This window comes from Pristiophorus japonicus, unplaced genomic scaffold (assembly GCF_044704955.1).
Source record: "Pristiophorus japonicus isolate sPriJap1 unplaced genomic scaffold, sPriJap1.hap1 HAP1_SCAFFOLD_513, whole genome shotgun sequence".
Classification (NCBI taxonomy): Eukaryota; Metazoa; Chordata; class Chondrichthyes; family Pristiophoridae; genus Pristiophorus; species Pristiophorus japonicus.
The window spans coordinates 378,058-398,723 of NW_027254419.1; the positions used below are offsets into that span (position 1 = coordinate 378,058).

Consider the following 20,666-nt stretch of genomic DNA (forward strand, 5'->3'; position numbering starts at 1 on the left):
CCAGAGAGCCTCTCCAACCTGTGAAGCCTTCTGAAATGTCTGTGCTCCCAAGGGATTATGGGATCCCTTGGCACTCCGGGGAATGCGCCTACTGGTGGCTGCACAGTGTAAATACAAGCCCACATTTCTAACAACATTCTCCCGCACAGTATAACTATTGACAATGGGAGTCGATCTGGGGCCCTTATTGTCCTGGTTGATCATCTCGGTGTGAAAGGTGGTGTAGGTGAATCATTTGTTGGGCGCTCGCCGGGCTGCTGTGCAGCTGGCCTTGCTGGGCTGCCTGGTGTGTTGTGCCCTGCAGGGCTGCTGTGGGTGATGGGTTCTGCTTCGTGGTCAACGTGGTGTCATTTCCCACTGGTGTGTGTGTTGGTGCATCAAAAAAGGTAGGGTCCAATGTGGGTTGCTCAGGATAGTCCGTGAATCCGAGTTTGATTTGGTCCAAGTGTTTCCGGTGAATGAGTGCATTTGAAAGTTTGACCCGACACACCCTGCTCCCCTCTTTGGCCACGATAGTGCCGTGATGCCACTTGGGACCTGGTCCATAATTTATTACAAATACAGGATCATTGAATTCAATCTCGCGTGACACATTTGTGCTGTAATGGTGCGCACTTTGTTGAAGCCGCCTGCTCTCTTCCTGTTCATGTATTTCAGTGTGTACTAACAAGAGCCTTATCTTAAGTGCTCTTTTCATGAGCAGTTCAGCAGGTGGGATCCCAGTGAGCGAGCAGGGTCTCGTGCGATAGCTAAACAGGACTCGGGATAAGCGAGTCTGGGGTGAGCCTTCAGTGACCCTCTTCAAGACTTGCTTGATGGTTTGCATTGCTCTCTCTGCCTGACCATTGGACGCTGGTTGACACGGCGCAGATTTGACATTCTTGATCCCGTTATGGTTCATGAATTCTTTGAACTCAGCATTGGGAAAACATGGCCCGTTGTCGTTCAACAGAACATCGGGTAAGCTGTATGTGGCAAAGATGTCCCGCAGGCTTTCAGTGGTGGCAGCAGACTTGCTAGCCGACATTATCTCACATTCAATCCACTTGGAGTACGCGTCTACAACCACAAGGAACATTTTACCAAGCTTGGGCCGGCATAGTCGACGTATACCCTAGACCACGGTTTGGAGGGCCAAGACCTTAAACATAGAGGCGCCTCCCTGGGTACATTGCTTAACTGCGAGCATGTGTAACATCTGTGAATGCAGGACTCTAAGTCCGCATCGATACTGTGCCACCACACGTGGGATCTGCCTATCACTTTCATCATTATGATGCCTGTGCAGATACTTGGAGTTAATTGATGAAGGTGCCTCTGCCCTTCTTGGGGACCACTACTCGATTGCCTCACAGCAGGCAGTCTGCCTATATAGACATTTTATCTTTGCTCCACTGGAATGGCTTTATATCTTCCTGCATTTCCACTGGGACACTGGAACAACTCTCGTGAAGCACACAGCTTTTGACTAAGGATATAAGAGGTCCTGCTTGTCCTGTGATGGGTGATTGCTCACTCTCAAATGCTTCCATAACCTTGGCTATATCTGCAGGCTGCCCATTGCCACCCCCGTGGTGGGCAATGGCAGCCTACTGAGAGCATCGGCGCAGTTTTCTGTGCCTGGCCTGTGGCGGATGGCATGGTTGGATGCGGACAACATGAACGGCCATCTCTGGATGCGGGCTGATGCGTTTGTATTTATCCCTTTACTCTCGGAAAACAGGGGTATAAGTGGCTTATGTTCAGTTTCTAATTCGAAATTTTAGCCCAAACAGGTATTGATCCATTTTCTTTACCCCATAGACACGCGCTAACACTTCGTTTCCAGTCATGCTGCAGACAGACTCCTTAGACAGACTCCTGGATGCATAAACCATCGGTTGCAGTTTCCTAAAATCATTAGCTTGTTGCAATACACACCCGACACCGTATGACGATGCATCACATGCTCGTACCAAACGTTTACATGGATCATACAACACAGGCAATTTGTTCGAGCATCACAAGTTTCTCGCTTTTATAAAGGCCCTTTTTTGGATTTTGCCCCAAACCCATTCGCCCCTTTTCTAGTGAGACATGGAGTGCTTCTAGCAGGGTGCTGAGTGCCGGTAAGAAGTTACCAAAGTAATTCAAGAGTCCCAGGAATGACCGCAGTTCCACCACGTTCTGTGGCCTCGGTGCGTTCTCGATTGCCTCCGTCTTCGCTTTGATGGGTCTGATGCGGTCCGCCGCATTCCTCCTTCCCAAGAAGTCCACTTCAGGCGGCAGGAAAACGCACTTTGAACATTTTAAGGTGAGCCCCATGCGGTTGAGTCGACTAAGAACCTCCTCCAGATTCTGCAGCTGCTCGTCTGTGTTCCGACCTGTGTACAAGTTGTCGTCCTAGAAGACCACGGTGTGCGGGACCGACTTCAGTAAAGTTTGTATGTTTCACTGGAATATCGTCGCCACCGATCGAATTCCAAACGGGCATCTCTTACAAACAAAAATACTTTTGTGCGTGTTGATGCCGGTGAGAGCCTTCAATGATTTCTCCAGTTCTTACCTCAAGTAGGCTGAGGTCAGATCCAGCTTCTTGAACGCCTTTCCTCACGTCAGCGTTGCAAAGAGGTCGTCGGCTTTTGGAAGTGGGTATTGATCCTGCAGGGAGAAACGATTGATAGTTACTTTGTAATCGCCACAGATTCTGACATTGTTGTCTCCCTTGAGGACTGGAACTCTCTCGCCTTCTATCTCTCTCTCGCCTTCTCTCTCTCTCTCTCTGTTTCTCTCTCTCTCTCACTCTCTTGATCGGTGAGATGAGGCCCTCGCTTTGTAGCTGGTCGAGCTCGATTTCTACCCTTTTCTCTATCATGTGCAGTACTGCTTTCACCTTGTGATGGATGGGTCGTGCCCCCGGAATTAGGTGGATCTGCACTTTTGCTCCTTGGTATTTCCCGATGCCTGATTCGAACAGCGAAGGAAATTTGTTTAAGACCTGTGCCCATGGAGTGTCGTCAGCGGGCGATAGCTCTCGGATGTCGTCCAAGTTCCAGCGTATCTTTCCCAGCCAGCTCCTGCCGAGCAGCATGGGACCATCGCCTGGTAACAAGCAGAGTGGTAGCTTGTGCACCGCTCCATCATAGGATAACTTTATGGTAGCACTGCCTATTACAGGAATCAGTTCTTTCGTGTAAGTTCTTAGTTTCGTGCGAACTGGAGTTTTGACTGGGCTTGAGGCCTTGTTGCACCACAAAATTTCGAAAGTCTTTTCGCCCATGATGGACTGGCTCACCCATGTGTCCAGCTCCATTGACACCGGGAGTCCATTTAGTTCAACAAGTTCAACATTCAGCATTATCGGTGGACAATTCGTGGTGAATGTTTGCACTGCATGTATCTCTGCCTCCTCGGTCCGAGGCTCTGGTTCATCGTGATCTTCTATGGATATGTTCTCCTCTGCAAGATGGTGGTTTGCAGGTTGAAGAAGTTTTGCAGCTTGCCTGCACACTCGTTGGACATGTCCCATTGTTGCACAGCCCTTGTAAACGTACTCTTTGAATCGGCATCAATGGAATCGATGACTACCACGTCAGCGCCAACAAGATGTTAATGGCCTTGCCTTCATCATCCTTGATGATGGACTTTGAGTCATCTGCGGACGTGCAGCTGCAGATATGTTTGACCTGCCCTGTACATTATGATTCAAAAACAACATCAATTTGTTCACAGTATTTGTGTGTTGAGAGATTGCTTCGTATTGTCACTGATGGCAATGTACGCCTGGGTTATCGCTGTGGCCTTTCTCAAGGTTGGGGTCTCTACAGTCAAAAGTTTGCGAAGTATATTCTCGTGGCCAATGCCAATTATGTATAAGTCTCCGAGCATATGTTCCAAATGTCCTTCAAATTCGCAATGTCCAGCAAGGCTTCTTAGCTCGGCGAAATAACACGCCATTTCCTGGCCTTCAGACCTTTTGTAGTTATAGAGCCGGTACCTCGCCATCAGAACGCTTTCCTTCGGGTTCAAATGCTCTCGGACCAGTGTGCACAAATCGTCGTACGATTTCTCTGTGGGTTTCGCTGGAGAAAGCAGATTCTTGATGAGGCCATACGTTGGTGCCCCACAGACGGTGAGGAGGATCGCCCTTCATTTGGCAGTGCTCTCTTCCCCATTCAGCTCGTTGGCCACGAAGTATTGATCGAGTCGTTCCACAAATGTTTCCCAAACTTCTCCCTCCGAGAATTTCTCCAGGATGCTCACTGTTCTCTGCATCTTTGGGTTCGCTGTTTGTATCTTGTGGCCGGTTGGTGTGTATGGAGAAAGCGTCAGACTGAACACTGTGAGCTCAAAGTAAAGTGTGACCTTAGTCTTTTATTGCAGGTCTCCAGAGTGACTATCAAACCTGTGAAGCCTCCTTAAATAAGTGTGACCCCAAGGGATTATGGGATCCCTTGGAACCCCAGGGGATGAGCCCTCTGGTGGCTGTACAGAGTAAATACAAGCACACCGATTTAACACTCTCGATATTCAGTAAGACAAGGAATTAACTAGAAGCTTACAACCATAAATCTATTTGTTCCCAGGCTCCATTGAAAGTTTTACCATTTATTGTACATTTCCTCCCTTTACTTTCCACCCAAAATCTATCACAGCACATTTCTCTGCATTAAATTTCATTTCACATCTACCTGCCCCAATTACTAATCTGTGTATTGACAATGAAAGCACTTAACCTCCACTTCACAATTGGCCATGGGACCTTTCTGGCGTTCCCTAGAGATTTCAGTCACGTGCCCCATATACCCAAGCCCAGATCATTTCTCTGTGATGGGCGGCACTGTGAGCAGTGGCGCTGTGAGGGGCGGCCCTGTGAGAGAATAGCCGAACTCTCAGGCCTGAGCCCAAACCTGAAGCAAATCCTAGTTCCCAGACTGTAACAATAAACCCTAAATAATCCCAAACATGAACAGAGCATCCGATAACAAAAAAGAAGTAACCAGAACAGAAAGAATCATACTCTTAATTCAAATAATTTAAAATAATGAAAATAACTGACCCGAACTTCAGACCCTATCCCTCATAAACCTATAGGTAAAACTTGTAAACACAGACCCCAGCCCCAAAACCAAATCCTAACCCAGGACCATAAAATTAACTCGAGACCCAAGAAATCATTTTTCCAGACTCCAGCCCCAAAACCTAGTTCGGCCCCAACTCCCTAAGAACGAACCCTAAGCAGAAGTTTAAAATCTAGCCCCCAGCCCCAAATCCTAACCCTAAAACTAAATCCTAACCCTCAGAAACCTAAACACAAAACTTGTAAACACAGACTCCTACCCCAAAACCAAACCCTAACCCAGGACCCGAACCCCCCTAAAATCTAACCCTAACATAAAACATAACAGTGCAGACCACAACCCAAAACCCCAACCCTTACTCTGGATCCTAATCCCTTGAAACCGAACCTAACCTAATGCTGCACGGCCCACACCACAGCTTCCAAACTCAGTCCTAACCCCAGACGCTAGATCCCCAAGACTGAACCCTAACCTAAAATATATTAATGCAGACCCTAACCCCAAGTCCTTTCTCTAAATGCCCCTAAATCTACCCCCACCCCTTGCCTCCGCCTCATGGAAGCAGGAGCTAAACAGAAATGTGTGTAAAACAGAGTGCCAAGCCGCCCTCCCCCGAGTAGACCAGGAACCAGAAGGGCCCACAACAATCGGGAACAATAGATGACACAGCGAACCAAATCAGGAATAAAACAAAAGACTGGACTGAACGAAGAGAGTTATAACAAAAACCGAACAGAACTAACCCGCAAATTATAACAAAACCAAAAAAAGTACAAAACAAAAATAAATTTACAAATGTTTTAAAAATGATTTACTCAAATCAAAAAAACATTTTTACAGGAAGTAAGGGGAAACTGGGATAGAAAAAACTTAAAAGAGAGAAGCAAACTGTCAGAAATCAAAACATTAGACCCCCCACAAAAAATCCCAACCCTGAACCACGGGCATTCAACCAGGTGACGCATCACACACTACACACAAACATGAACAAAAAGGGGGAGGAACTCCACATTTTTACCTAACAAACAGGGAAGACCACTGATCACACAGACTCAACAGAAAAACAAGAACCATAACTCCAGACAAAGCTCAGGATTAATACCTTATCACTGTGAGGGAGGAGGTTTAAATCGTTTATTTCCCACCTCCCAAACCTTCTCGTTCCGACTGACCTGGTGGAAGGTGGAGCTCTAAACTCTCCATAACCTCTCACTGTAAGTTTCTCGATCTGATACCCTCTGACCCTTGAGCCCCACGACCCGCTTGCTTTTCCTGGTCTCTGATGAAGCCCCAGTACGGGCGAAACGTTTGGCCTCTCGACTATAATTAGCCATCAAGACGATGGATCATGAAGTGAGGGTAAACCCGACCCCATCCCCACCAAAAACCCCAACTTACTTTTCTCCCCCAACCCTTGGGAAACTTCTCCCTCACTCTCTCCACACTTCCAACCCACCGTGTCAGTCTTTTTCTTGAAAAAACAGCCTCTCTCTCATTTGAGAAGGAATTTTTTATCCCAGTGGTTCTGAATCTGTGGAATTCTCTGCCCAAGGAAGCAGTAGAGGCTAGCTTATTGAATGTATTCAAGTCACAGATAGATAGATTTTTAACCAATTAGGAAATTAAAGATTATGGGGAGAGGGCGGGTAATTGGAGCTGAGTCCACGGCCAGATCAGCCATGATCTTATTGAATGGCGGAGCAGGCTCGAGGGGCTTGATGGCCTACTCCTGTTCCTAATTCTTATGTTCTTATTTCCCTTCTTAACAAAAGATGTTCTGCATAGAAGCTCTAATTGTACTGCTATTTAGAACTAGTAGGATAAGCGTTTGGTGCGGGACTGATATTTCTCTGCTCCCCGTCCCCCGCTGCCCAACAGAAAAACTTGCATTCATTCGTAAAATGAGTCCTTAGGTGGCTGCACAGTCCAATCCGAGAACCACAGTCCTTGTCACAGGTGGAACAGACAGTGGTTGAGGGAAAGGATGGGTGGAACGGGTTTGCCGCACGCTCCTTCCTCTGCCTGCGTTTGATTTCAGCTTGCTCTCGGCGACGAGACTCGAGCTGCTCAGTGCCCTCCCCGATACACTTCCTGCCCTGAGGGCGGTCTTTGGCCAGGGACTCCCAGGTGTCAGTGGAGATATTGCACTTCATCACGGAGGCTTTGAGGGTGTACTTGCAACGTTTATTCTGCCCAACTTTGGCTCGTTTGCTGTGAAGAAGTTCAGAGTAGAGCGCTTGCTTTGGGAGTCTCTTGTCGGGCAGGCCAACAATGTGGCCTGCCCAGCGGAGCTGATCGAGTGTGGTTAGTGCTTCAACCCTGGAGATGCTGGTCTGGTCGAGGACGCTAACGTTGGTGCCACTGTCCTCCCAGGGGATTTGCAGGATCTTGCGGATCCTCGAATGTTCAGTCACCTGAGAATTCACTTTTAGAATGGAAGCAAGTCTTCCTCGATTCCCAGAACTGCCTGTGATGATGACACACACATGATTTTAGAAAATAAATTTTAAAACAATCAAAGGAAAAAGTGCTTCCTAAATTCTCCCTCCCCCTCCCCCCACGTGGTCCTCCAACGTGGCATGGACTCTGATCAACCCGCTCAGACTATTAACAATTAAAATAATCCCACCTTCTCCATCCTAAAACCGAATTAATTATTAAAACAATCCTCACCCAAATACAGACATTGTTAAAATAAATACAAAAATAACAAAAAACAACTAATAACATTTAAAATCTTCAAAATACAAATCAGCACATCAACGTACATCAATATATCTTCCCGAAAGAAGGTAATAGCAATTTAAAATCAACCACCTTCAAAATCCGGAGACAAATCCCTTCGCCGGGAACAACACTGCACCCTCGGCCGAACCTTAATTCCAGCCTGAGGATTTTAATCGGCACTAGGACCTAAAATAACCAACAACGAATTGACCCGACTATTCGATCCATAAAAGCCACAAAAATTAAAGAGCCCACCCCCCACACACAACATAACCGAAACCCCACACACACACAACCGAACCGAGACACCCCCACAAACACACAACATAACAGAGACCCCACACACAACCTAACCGAGGACCCCCCCCACACATAAACTATACGAGACCCCCCACCACACACACACAAAATAACCGAGACCCCCTCCCCACACAATCTAACCGAGACCCCCCACACACACAACCTAACCGAGACCACCCCCACACAACCTAACCGAGACCACCACCCACACACACAACCTAACCGAAACCCCCCCACACACACAACCTAACCGAGACCCCCCACACACACAACCTAACCGAGACCCCCCCGAACACAACCTAACCGAGAACCCCCCCGCACACACAACCTAACCGAGACCCCCCCAAACACAACCTAACCGAGACCCCCCACACACACAACCTAACCGTGACCCCCCACACACACAACCTAACCGAGACCCCCCACACACACAACCTAACCGAGACCCCCCACACACACAACCTAACCGAGACCCCCCCACACACAACCTAACCGAGACCCCCCTCCACACAACCTAACCGAGACCCCCCTCCACACACAACCTAACCGAGACCCCCCCACACACAACCTAACCGAGACACCCCCCCACACACAACCTAACCGAGACCCCCCTCCACACAACCTAACCGAGACCCCCACCCACACAACCTAACCGAGACCCCCCTCCACACAACCTAACCGTGACCCACCCACACAACCTAACCGAGACCCCCACCCACACAACCTAACCGAGACCCCCACCCACACAACCTAACCGAGACCACCCCCACACAACCTAACCGAGACCCCCACCCCACACAACCTAACCGAGATCCCCCCCCACTCACAACCTAACCGTGACCCCCCCACACGCAACCTAACCGAGATCCCCCCCCACTCACAACCTAACCGTGACCCCCACACACACAACCTAACCGAGACCCCCCACACACACAACCTAACCGTGACCCCCCCACACACACAACCTAACCGAGACAACCCACACACACTACCTAACCGTGACCCCCCACACACACAACCTAACATGAGACCACCCACACACACAACCTAACCGAGACCACCCACACACACAACCTAACCGAGACCCCCCACACACACAACCTAACCGTGACCCCCCACACACACAACCTAACCGAAACCCCACACACACAACCTAACCGTGACCCCCCACACACACAACCTAACCGAAACCCCACACACACAACCTAACCGAGACCCCCCCACACACACAACCTAACCTAGATAACCCCACACACAACCTAACCGAGACCCCCCACACACAACCTAACCGAGATAACCCCACACACAACCTAACCGAGATAACCCCACACACACAACCTAACCGAGATAACCCCACACACAACCTAACCGAGATAACCCCACACACACAACCTAACCGAAACCCCCCACACACACAACCTAACCGTGACCCCCCCACACACAACCTAACCGTGACCCCCCACACACACAACCTAACCGAGCCCCCCCCACACACACACAACCTAACCGTGACCCCCCACACACAACCTAACCGAGATAACCCCACACACACCACCTAACCGAAACCCCCCACACACAACCTAACCGAGATAATCCCACACACACAACCTAACCGAAACCCCCCACACACAACCTAACCGTGACCCCCCACACACAACCTAACCGAGATAACCCCACACACACAACCTAACCGAAACCCCCCACACACAACCTAACCGTGACCCCCCACACACAACCTAACCGAGACCCCCCCCCACACACAACCGAACTGAGACTCCCCCACACACAACCTAACCGAGACCACCCCACACACACAACTGAACCGAACCACCCCCCACACACAACCTAACCGTGACCCCGCCCACACACAACCTAACCGAGACCCCCCCCCACACACAACCTAACCGAGAAACCCCCTCACACACAACCTAACCGTAACCCCCCCACACACAACCTAACCGAGAAACCCCCTCACACACAACCTAACCGAGACCCCGCCCACAAACAAACTAATTGAGATCTTCCACACACACAACCTAACCGAGACTCCCCCAAACAACCTAACGGAGTGCCCCCACATACACAACCTAATCGTGTCCCCCCCTACACGCAACATAACCGTGACACCCCCCCAGACATAACCTAACCGAGACCCTCGACACACATAGCCTAACCGAGACCCCCCCCGCTACAAGCACAACCTAACCGAGAGACCCCCCACACAACCTAACCGATAACCCCCCCACCTTCACAACATAACCTGAGCCCCACCACACATAACCTGACCGATACACCCCCACACAATTTAACCGAGACCCTCCCCACACACACAATTTAACCGAGACCCACTCACACACACAACCTAACCGAGACCCCCACAAAACCTAAGCGAGACCCCCCACACACAAGCTAACCCAGAGCCCTCCTTCCCGCACACAACCTATCCGAAATCCCACAGCAAGGTCCATTTGCACAAAATCGGAAATACATTTCGTTTTCAAAAAAATAAAATCGGCGTTCCCAGCAAAACAAAAGGCCCCAACAAACGGAGGTCATCATCGTCATAGGCAGTCCCTCGGAATCAAGGAAGACTTGCTTCCACTCTAAAAATGAGTTCTCAGGTGACTGTACAGTCCAATACGAGAATTACAGTCTCTGTCACCGGTTGGACAGACAGTGGTTGAGGGAAGGGGTGGGGAGTCTGGTTTGCTGCATGCTCCTTCCACTGCCTGCACATGATTACTGCATGCTCTCTGTGATGAGTCTAGAGGTGCTCAGCACCCTCCAGGATGCACTTCCACTTAGCGCGGACTTTGGCCAGGGACTCCAAGGTGTCAGTGGGGATGTTGCATTTTATCAGGGAGGCTTTGAGGGTGCCCCTGTAACGTTTCCTCTGCCCATCTTTGGCTCGTTTGCCGGGAAGGAGTGCTGAGTAGAGTGCTTGCTTTGTGAGTCTTGTGTCTGACGTGCGGACAATGAGGCCTACCCAGCGGAGCTGATCAAGTGTGGTCGGTGCTTCAATGCTGGGGATGTTGGCCTGGTCGACGACACTGATGTTGGTGCATCTGACTCCCAGGGGATTTGTAGGATCTTGCGGAGTCATCATTGGTAGTATTTCGCCAGCGATTTGAGGTGCCTACTGTACATGGTCCATGTCTCTGAGATATACTGGAGGGCGGGTATCACTGCAGCCCTGCAGACCATGAGCTTGCTGGCAGATTTGAGCAACTGATTTTCGAACACTCTTTCACTCAGCCACCGCTCTCTCCAACCCAGACAAATAATCAACGGACCCACTCTCCACAACCTAAAAAATTAGCAAGCCCATCAAATCCCACCTCCCCCCTCCCGCCCCCATGTAACTGAAACTTAATCCACAAATGTTTAAATGAATAAAATGGGAAGACACAGACTCAGGAACACACGGCTCCACGCTGTGACCAATCAACATTCAGCCAAACAGCAGCAACAGCCTCCGTTTCCCACAGGCAGATTCCACAGGTTCCTTCAACGGCTTAAACAATAACAATAACTCCCCAATTAACATCCATAACTTAGAACACCGGGAATAATATTATTAATAAATCCAAAAAATACTATTGACTTACTTACAATTAATACGTTCCCTAACTTACAGACACCAATTGGATAAAGAGTAAGGAACTAACAACCCACATAAAAACCAATTTTAAACGACAAACACAAACAGACCCCCACCCCAAAAATAATAACCCTGCCGAAACCAACACCATCATAAGAGGGACTGCATATAAATACAACCCAATCTCCATCAACTTAATCTCTTGGCACAATTCAATTTACCATCAATTTAATTATTAATAAAACACTTAAGAACATAAGAACATAAGAACATAAGAATTAGGAACAGGATTAGGCCATCTAGCCCCTCGAGCCTGCTCCGCCATTCAATAAGATCATGGCTGATCTGGTCGTGGACTCAGCTCCAATTACCTGCGCTCGCCCCGTAACCCTTAATTCCCTTATTGCTTAAAAATCTATCTATCTTTGACTTGAAAACATTCAATGAGCCAGCCTCAACTGCTTCCATGGGCAGAGAATTCCAGAGATTCACAACCCTCTGGGAGAAGAAATTCCTTCTCAACTCGGTTTTAATTTGGCTCCTCCGTATTTTGAGGCTGTGCCCCCGAGTTCTAGTCTCCCCCGACAATGGAAACAACCTCTCTGTCTCGATCTTGTCTGTCCATTTCCTGATTTGAAATATGTCTATAAGATCACCCCTCATCCTTCTGAACTCCAAGGAGTAAAGACTCAGTCTACTCAATCTATCATCATAAGGTAACCCCCTCTTTTCTCGAATCAGCCGAGTGAATCGTCCCTGTACCCCTTCCACAGCTAGTGTATCCTTCCTTAAGTAAGGTGACCAAAACTGCACGCAGTACTCCAGGTGCGGCCTTACCAATACCTTTTACAGTTGCAGCAGGACCTCCCTGCTTTTGTACTCTATCCCTTTTGCAATGAAGGCCAACATTCCATTTGCCTTCCTGATTACCTGCTGCACCTGCAAACTAACCTTTTGGGACGGGGCCCGGCGCCTCCCAACTTGAGGCGCCTCGGGGAAATCCCCTCCGTGCCTTTCAGTTCGGCGCGGAGGGGTTTCTTGTACGGGCTGCTCCTGCACACTCTCAACTTTGCCATCCTCGCCTGCCGTCCGGACACGCCATGGCATACCATCTTGCCGTCCGGAGGAGGCGGGGGTCCCCGATGGAGGGCACTCTACGCAGGGGTCCTCCCACTATTCATCGGGGACTTGGCCTGGAGGGTGGTGCACGGAGCAGTGCCGTGCAACAAATTTTTAAGCCGGTTCACGGACTCCCAGGCCGCCTGCAATTTCTGCGGTCTGGAGGAGACCGTGTTCCATGTTTTTATTGAGTGCACGAGGTTGCAGCCCCTGTTCCATTATATGAAGGGGCTGCTCCTGAAATTCTGGCTGCACTTCAGTCCCACTCTCCTGATCTTTGGGCACCCTGTGCGGAGGGGAGCGGGTAGGTCCGAAGGCCTCCTCGTAGGACTGCTCCTGGGCACGGCCAAGGGTGCCATCAGCCGGTCCAGGCAGCGGGCGGTCGAGGGGGTCGTTCAACCTGACTGCCTGCCTCTCTTCCGCTCTTACATCCAGTCCAGGGTGTCCTTGGAGATGGAGCACGCAGTGTCCACCGGTACGCTCGCGGCCTTCCGCGAGAGGTGGGCACCGGAGGGACGAGAGTGCATCATCACGCCCGGCAACCAAATTTTAATTTGATTTTACGTTTTAAAGTTTAATTTGTTTTAATTGCCGGTGCTTTTAGTGTCCCCCTCCCCTTTTATAGGGGGCACTGGAAAAAGGAAAATGTTATTGTAGTGCACATAAAAAAAAAAAAAGGAAAAAAAAAAAGAGGGCCTTGTAAATGTCTGGTGTGTCATCCAGGGCAGGTGGCACCGATTAATGTTTTTGTTTTACAGGTAAACTCCAAAAAGAGTTTCATGCACAAGGATCCCCAGGTCCCTCTGCACCATAGCATGTTGTAATTTCTCCCCATTCAAATAATATTCCCTTTTACTGTTTTTTTTCCCAAGGTGGATGACCTCATACTTTCCGACATTGTATTCCATCTGCGAAACCTTAGCCCATTCGCTTAACCTATCCAAATCTCCTTGAAGCCTCTCTGAGTCCTCTACACAACCCGCTTTCCCACTAAGCTTAGTGTCATCTGCAAATTTTGTTGCCCTACACTCTGCCCCCTCTTCTAGGTCATCTACGTATATTGGAAACAGTTGTGGTCCCAGCACCGATCCCTGTGGCACACCACTAACCACTGATTTCCAACCGGAAAAGGACCCATTTATCCCGACTCTCTGCTTTCTGTTCGCCAGCCAATTCTCTATCCATGCTAATACATTTCCTCTGACTCCACGGACCTTTATCTTCTGCAGTAACCTTTTGTGTGGCACCTTATCGAATGCCTTTTGGAAATCCAAATACACCACATCCATCGGTACACCTCTATCCACCATGCTCGTTATATCCTCAAAGAATTCCAGTAAATTAGTTAAACATGATTTCCCCTTCATGAATCCATGCTGCATCTGCTTGATTGCACTATTCCTATCCAGATGTCCCGCTATTTCTTCCTTAATGATAGTTTCAAGCATTTTCCCCACTACAGATGATAAACTAACCGGCCTACAATTACCTGCCTTTTGCCTGCCCCCTTTTTTAAACAGAGGCGTTACATTAGCTGCTCTCCAATCTGCTGGTACCTCCCCAGAGTCCAGAGAATTTTGGTGGATTATAACAAATGCAGCTGCTATATCTTCCACCATCACTTTTAATACCCTAGGATGCATTTCATCAGGACTAGGGGACTTGTCTAACTTGAGTCCCATTAGTCTGCCCAGCACTACCTCCCTCATGATAGTGATCATCTCAAGGTCCTCCCTTCCCAAATTCCTATGACCAGCAATTTTTGGCATGGTTTTTGTGTCTTCCACTGTGAAGACGGAAGCAAAATAATTGTTTAAGATCTCAGGCATTTCCACATTTCCCATTATTAAATCCCCCTTTTCATCTTCTAAGGGAACAACATTTACTTTAGTCACTCTTTTCAGTTTTGCATATCTGTAAAAGCTTTTACTATCTGTTTTTATGTTTTGCACAAGTTTCCCTTCATAATATATCTTCCATTTCTTTATTACTTTTTTAGTCATTCTTTGCTTTTGCTTAAAATTTTCCCAATTCTCTAGTTTCCCACTAACCTTGGCCACCTTATACGCATTTATATTGTGCGGAGGGTGGCTCAGACCCGGGATGATCAAGACCTGATTGTGAAGAGCCCCGCTCAGACCCGGGATGATCAGGACCTTATTGTTGGGAGCGTTGCTCAGACCCGGTGTGACCAGGACACAATTGTGGGAGATGTGAGGATGTTCCCGATATTCTTGCTGGAATTGTCGCCTGTGGATCTCCCGGCATCGCTGTAAGTCTGGGTATTTTCCAACCTTCGCGTCCTGGGTTTGTTGCTGGGCGGAATACAACATTTGTAAAGCATTTGTAATAAAATAGATGAGTTGACTGCAAAAATAGATGAAAATGGGTATGATCTGATAGCCATTACAGAGAAGTGGTTGCAAGGCGACCAGGACTGGGAATTAAATATTCAGGGGTACTTGACAATCCTGAAGGACAGACAGAAAGGAAACGGAGGTGAGGTAGCTCTATTGATGAAGGATGGAATCACTGCAATAGTAAGAAACGATACTGGCTCAAACGATCAGGATGTTGAAAGAGTTTGGCTGGAGATAAGGAACAATAAGGGGAAAAAGTCACAGGTGGGCATAGTCTATAGGCCCCCCAACAGTAGCAACTCTGTTGATCGGAACATAAAGCAGGAAATAGTGGGGGCTTGTAAAATGGGAACAACAATAATCATGGGTGATTTTAACCTCCATATTCTTTGGACAAATGAAATTGATCAGGTTGCCTTGAGGAGGAGTTCACAGAGTGTATATGGGAAGGGTTCCTTGAGCAGTATAGAACGGATCCAACCAGGGGGCAGGTTATCTTAGATCTGGGTCAACAAACAATCTCCTAGTAAAGGATCCCCTTGGAATGAGTGATCATCACATGATTGAAATTCTAATTCAGATAGAGGGTGAGAAAGTTGGATCTCAAGCCAGCGTACTAAGATTAAATAAAATAGACAATGAAGATATGAGGACAAAATTGGTCAAAGTGGACTGGGAATATAGTTAAATTCTAGGACGATTGATGAACAGTGGTCTATATTTAAGGAGATATTTCACAACTCCAAGAAAAATATATTCCAGTGAGGAGGAAAAGGTTTAAGAGAAAGGATAGCGATCCGTGGCTAACGAAAGAAATAAAGGATGGTATCCTGTTAAAAACAGGGGCATACAAAGTGGCCAAAACTAGTGGAAGGACAGAAGCCTGGGAATCTTTGAAAAGCCAGCAAAGAACGACTGAAAATGATGAAGAAAGGGAAGTTAGACTGTGAAAGTAAACTAGCACGATCTATAAAACTCAGATAGCAAGAGTTTTCAATATGTACATGAAAAGGAAAAGAATGGCTAAAGTAAATGTTGATGCCTAAGAGGACAAGCCGGTGAATTAGTAATGGGGAATATGGAGAATGCAAAAACACTGAACAAATATTTTGTATCAGTCTGTACACCTTTCCTAGGAATGTTTGATTGGATATTGTGCAGGAGATTACCTTTGTATCTAACCCGCTGTACCTGACCTGGGAGTGTTTGATCGGGACAGTGTAGAGGGAAGTTTACTCTAAATGTAACCGGTGCTGTTCCTGCGCTGGAAGTATTTGATGGGCATTATAGAGGGAGCTTTAATCTTTATCTAACCTGTGCTGTACCTGCCCTGGGAGTGTTTGATGGGACGGTGAAGAAGGAGCTTTACTCTGTATCTAATCCCGCGCTTTTCCTGGCCTGGGCGTGTTTGATGGGCCAGTGTAGAGAGAAATTTACTCTGTGTCCAACCCCCTGTACCTGCCCTGGGAGTGTTTGATGGGACAGTATAGAGGGAGCTTTACTCTGTGTCCAATCCCCTGTACCTGCCCTGGGAGTGTTTGATGGGACAGTGTAGAGGGAGCTTTACCCTGTATCTATCCCCCTGTATCTGCCCTGGGAGTGTTTGATGGGACAGTATAGAGAGAAATTTACTCTGTATCTAACCCCCTGTACCTGCTCTGGGTGTGTTTGATGGGACGGTGCAGAGAGAAATTTACTGTGTATCTAATCCCGTGCTGTACCTGCCGGTGGAACAATTTAACCTGAACTGGTTCTCATTATCCACGCCTCAAATTGCTGAGCATTTAACACAGGTGCAGCACTTTTGTTGGTCAGTCGTATTATTACAAAACTCATTCTGTTCAGCCTGGTAGTTTCTGTCTCTGGCTGGGTTTCGGGTTCCTCAGGCACTTCCTTCACCCGTCTGCGCTGAGTGTTGCGATTGAAGCATCGGTGGCATCATATTCTGTCTCCATCGTGATTTGCACCTTCATAACTTTGACTGTCTGCCCTCCTGCCCGAGCTTCTCTTCTGCTGCAACCTTCATCTGTGATTTAGTTACATTTATCCCTGATATACTGAGAGGAAATAGATACAAATAATGTAATAGGAATCAGAGCAATGATTTATAATGCGTGGATTGAATCCCGGCGCGGGATGTGATCAGAGCGGGGCTCATGCTCCGCTCAGCAAATGATATATCACGTACAGCACACAAAGCAGACATTCGGACCGACTGCTCCATTTATGCAGCACACACACCACCAGCCTTCCCCCACACAATCCCCACAACTCTGCATCTTACCCTATAGCAGAAGCTTCTAATGTTTTCTGCCTGATTTGTTTATCTCGCTTCCCATCAAATGGTTCTGTACTAATCGCCTCAACCACTGCCTCTGGTGATGGGTTCCCCATTCTCACCTCTCTGGGCACAGAGGCTTCTCCTGAAATCCTCATTGGATTTAGTGGTGGCGAATTTATCATCATGGCCCGATTTTTGGTCTCATAATAATTTCATGATTTCAGTTTTTTTAAACTCTTTTTCAAACTGTGCTTGGTTTTCCGCTATTGCATTTATCAGAGCACAAGTAACGATTAGAAACAGGCTCAAAAAGAGCACAGCCTCGATTCCACACACGAGACAAAGAGTCAATGGCTTCTGTTAACACAGGACCACAGAATCATACAGCACAGAAGAGACCATTCGATTTATCATGCTGCTCCACGCTCTGTGATCGAGCTATTCAATCAGCTCCACAGGCCTATTATGTTCCCAGATCCCTTCAAATGCCGGAATTCCAGTATTGATTCCAATTACAGTTGAACATAAGAACATAAGAATTAGGAACAGGAGTACGCCATCTAGCCCCTCGAGCCTGCTCCACCAATCAACAATATCATGGCTGATCTGATTGTGGACTGAGCTCCACTTACCCATCCTCTCCCCATAACCCTTAATTCCTTGAATGGTTAAAAATCTATCTATCTGTGATTTGATTTCATTCAATGAGCTAGCCTCAACTGCTTCCTTGGGCAGATAATTCCACAGATTCACAAACCTCTGGGAGAAGAAATTCCTTCTCAACTCCGTTTAAATTGCACCCCCCGTATTTTGAGGCTGTGCCCCCTAGTTCTAGTCACCCCGACCAGTGGAAACAACATCTCTACCTCTATCTTGTCTATCCTTTTCATTATTTTACATTTTTCCATAAGATCACCCCTCATCCTTCCGAACTCCAACGAGTAAAGACCCAGTCTACTCAATCTATCATCAAAAGGTAACCCCCTCATCTCCGGGATCAGCCTAGTGAATCGTCTCTGCACCCCTTCCAAAGCTAGTATATCCTACCTTAAGTAAGGTGACCAGAACTGTACGCAGTACTCCTGGTGCGGCCTCGCCAATACCCTGTACAGTTGCAGCAGGACCTCCCTGCATTTGTACTCCATCCCTCTCGTAATGAAGGCCAACATGCCATTCGCCTTCCTGATTACCTGCTGCACCTGAAAACTAACTTTTTGAGAATCATGCACAAGGACCCCCAGGTCCCTCTCTACCGCAGCATGTTATAATTTCTTCCCATTCAAATAATATTCCCTTTTACTGTTTTTTTTTCCAAGGTGGATGACCCCACATTTTCCGACATTGTATTCCATTTGCCAAACCTTAGCCCATTCGCTGAACTTATCGAAATCTCTTTGTAGCCTCTCTGTGTCCTCTCCACAAACCGATTTCCCACTAATCTTTATATCATCTGAAAATTTTAAAAGTTATTGTTAAATCTGCTTCCATCCCATTTTCATCGAGAACAATCCAGGTCATGCAAACTCGCAGTGTAAGACAAATTCTCCTCATCTACCCTCTGCTAATTTTCGTAAAACTCTTCCCTCTGGTTAACAACTCTTTTACCACTGGCAGAGTTTCTATTCAGTTACTTTATCCAAAGCCCTCATAGTCTTAAAAACCTCTATTAAATCTCACGTTAATATTCTCTGATCGAACGGGAAAAATCACAGTTGCTTATGTCTCCTTATAAGTCTCTCTGCGGGTACCAGTGCACCAGCGCAGCCTTCGGTCACCTGAGGAAGAGAGTGTTGGAAGATCACGCCATAAAATCTGGCACCAAGCACATGGTCTACGGGAATGTAGACATAGCCAGCCTACTTTACGGATCACAAACGTGGATAGTATGAAGTAGTTACCACAAATTACTGGATAAATACCTATGGCTCCTCAAGGTCCTGCAGATCCCTTGGGATGTCAGACGTTAGCGCCCTTGATCAGGCCAGCATCCCCACAGAGAAGCACTGAGCACAATTGATCAGCTCCGCTGGGCGGGCCACATTGTCCGCATGCCTGAAACGAGACTCGCAAAGCAAGCGCTCTACTTGGAACTCCTACAAGACAAACAGGCGCCACGTGGGCACAGCAAACGTTGCAAGGATACCCTCAAAGCCTCCTTGAAAAAGAGCAACATTCCCACTCACAGCTGGGATTCCCTGGCCAAAGACTGCACTAATGGAGGAAGAGCATCCAGGAGGTCGCTGAGCACCTCGAGTCTCGTCGCCAAGAGCATGCAGCAAACCAGCGCAGAGAGCGGAAGGAGTGTGCGGCAAACCAGTCCCACCCATCCTTTCCCTCTACCATTATCTACCCGACCTGGTACAGAGACCGTAATTCCCATATATGTTCAATCACCGAAGAACTCACTTTTAGAGTTGAAGCAAGCAATCCCCGATTTCGAGGTACTGCCTATGATGGTGATTAAATCTCTTCCACACCTTCTCCAAGGCTTTCCTAATGTGTGCTGCCGAATCGTCATGCAGAGATAAACCGATGTTTAACAGATTTTTATTGTACCTTCATTATGTGTGAATCGGTGGTGTGGGCAGCATTTATTGTCCATCCCAAATTCCACCTTAACGCTGCTGGTGAATGCATCGATACATCGAGAGGGCTATTTAGAGTTAACCATATTGCTGTGGGACTGGGGTGATATTTATGCCAGTCTACGTAAAGGCGGGTGATTTACATCCCGAAAACACGTTTTTGAACTGGACGGGTAATGACAATCGAGATCCACACGGTCACCATTGCTGACACAATATTTTAATTCGAGATTTATTTAATTCACCTTAAATTGCAAAGCTGGTGGGATCTGAACTCATGCCATTGGATCTTTACTCCAGGTCTCTGGATCATTAGTACAGTAGCACAATCACTTTGCTACCATACGCGATGATTCATAAAGTCAAAGATTCTTCCTGCGTTTTTAACAGTTTTATTAACTTGCCCTGGCACCTTCAAAGATTTGTGCACATCGACTCCCAGGTGTCTCTGCACCAACACACCATTTAAAACATTTATTTTTTAACTTGTATTGCCTCTTGTCATGTTCCTTCCCAAAATGTATCACTTCACACATGTTTAATTTTACCTGCCATGTGTCTCCATTTAACCAGACTATCGCTGTGCTCCTGAAGTCTGCTATGCTCCCCACTGCTTACTGCATTTCTGAGTTT

The 20,666-nt window shown here is 47.6% G+C and overlaps 1 protein-coding gene across 1 annotated transcript in view; it reads left to right on the forward strand.

Annotated features, from left to right (window-relative positions):
• Nucleotides 1-892: 892 nt before the first annotated feature.
• The window catches only part of LOC139253811 (G-protein coupled receptor 39-like), a gene marked incomplete at its 3' end in the record, with an annotated part of 28,721 nt that continues 8,947 nt past the window's right edge, over nt 893-20,666 (forward strand). Inside the window, exons 1-4 of the mRNA XM_070873576.1 lie at nt 893-960; nt 1,553-1,694; nt 14,847-15,020; nt 19,200-19,331. Coding sequence (XP_070729677.1) covers nt 893-960; nt 1,553-1,694; nt 14,847-15,020; nt 19,200-19,331 — 516 coding nt within the window. The remainder of the gene's footprint in view (nt 961-1,552; nt 1,695-14,846; nt 15,021-19,199; nt 19,332-20,666) is intronic.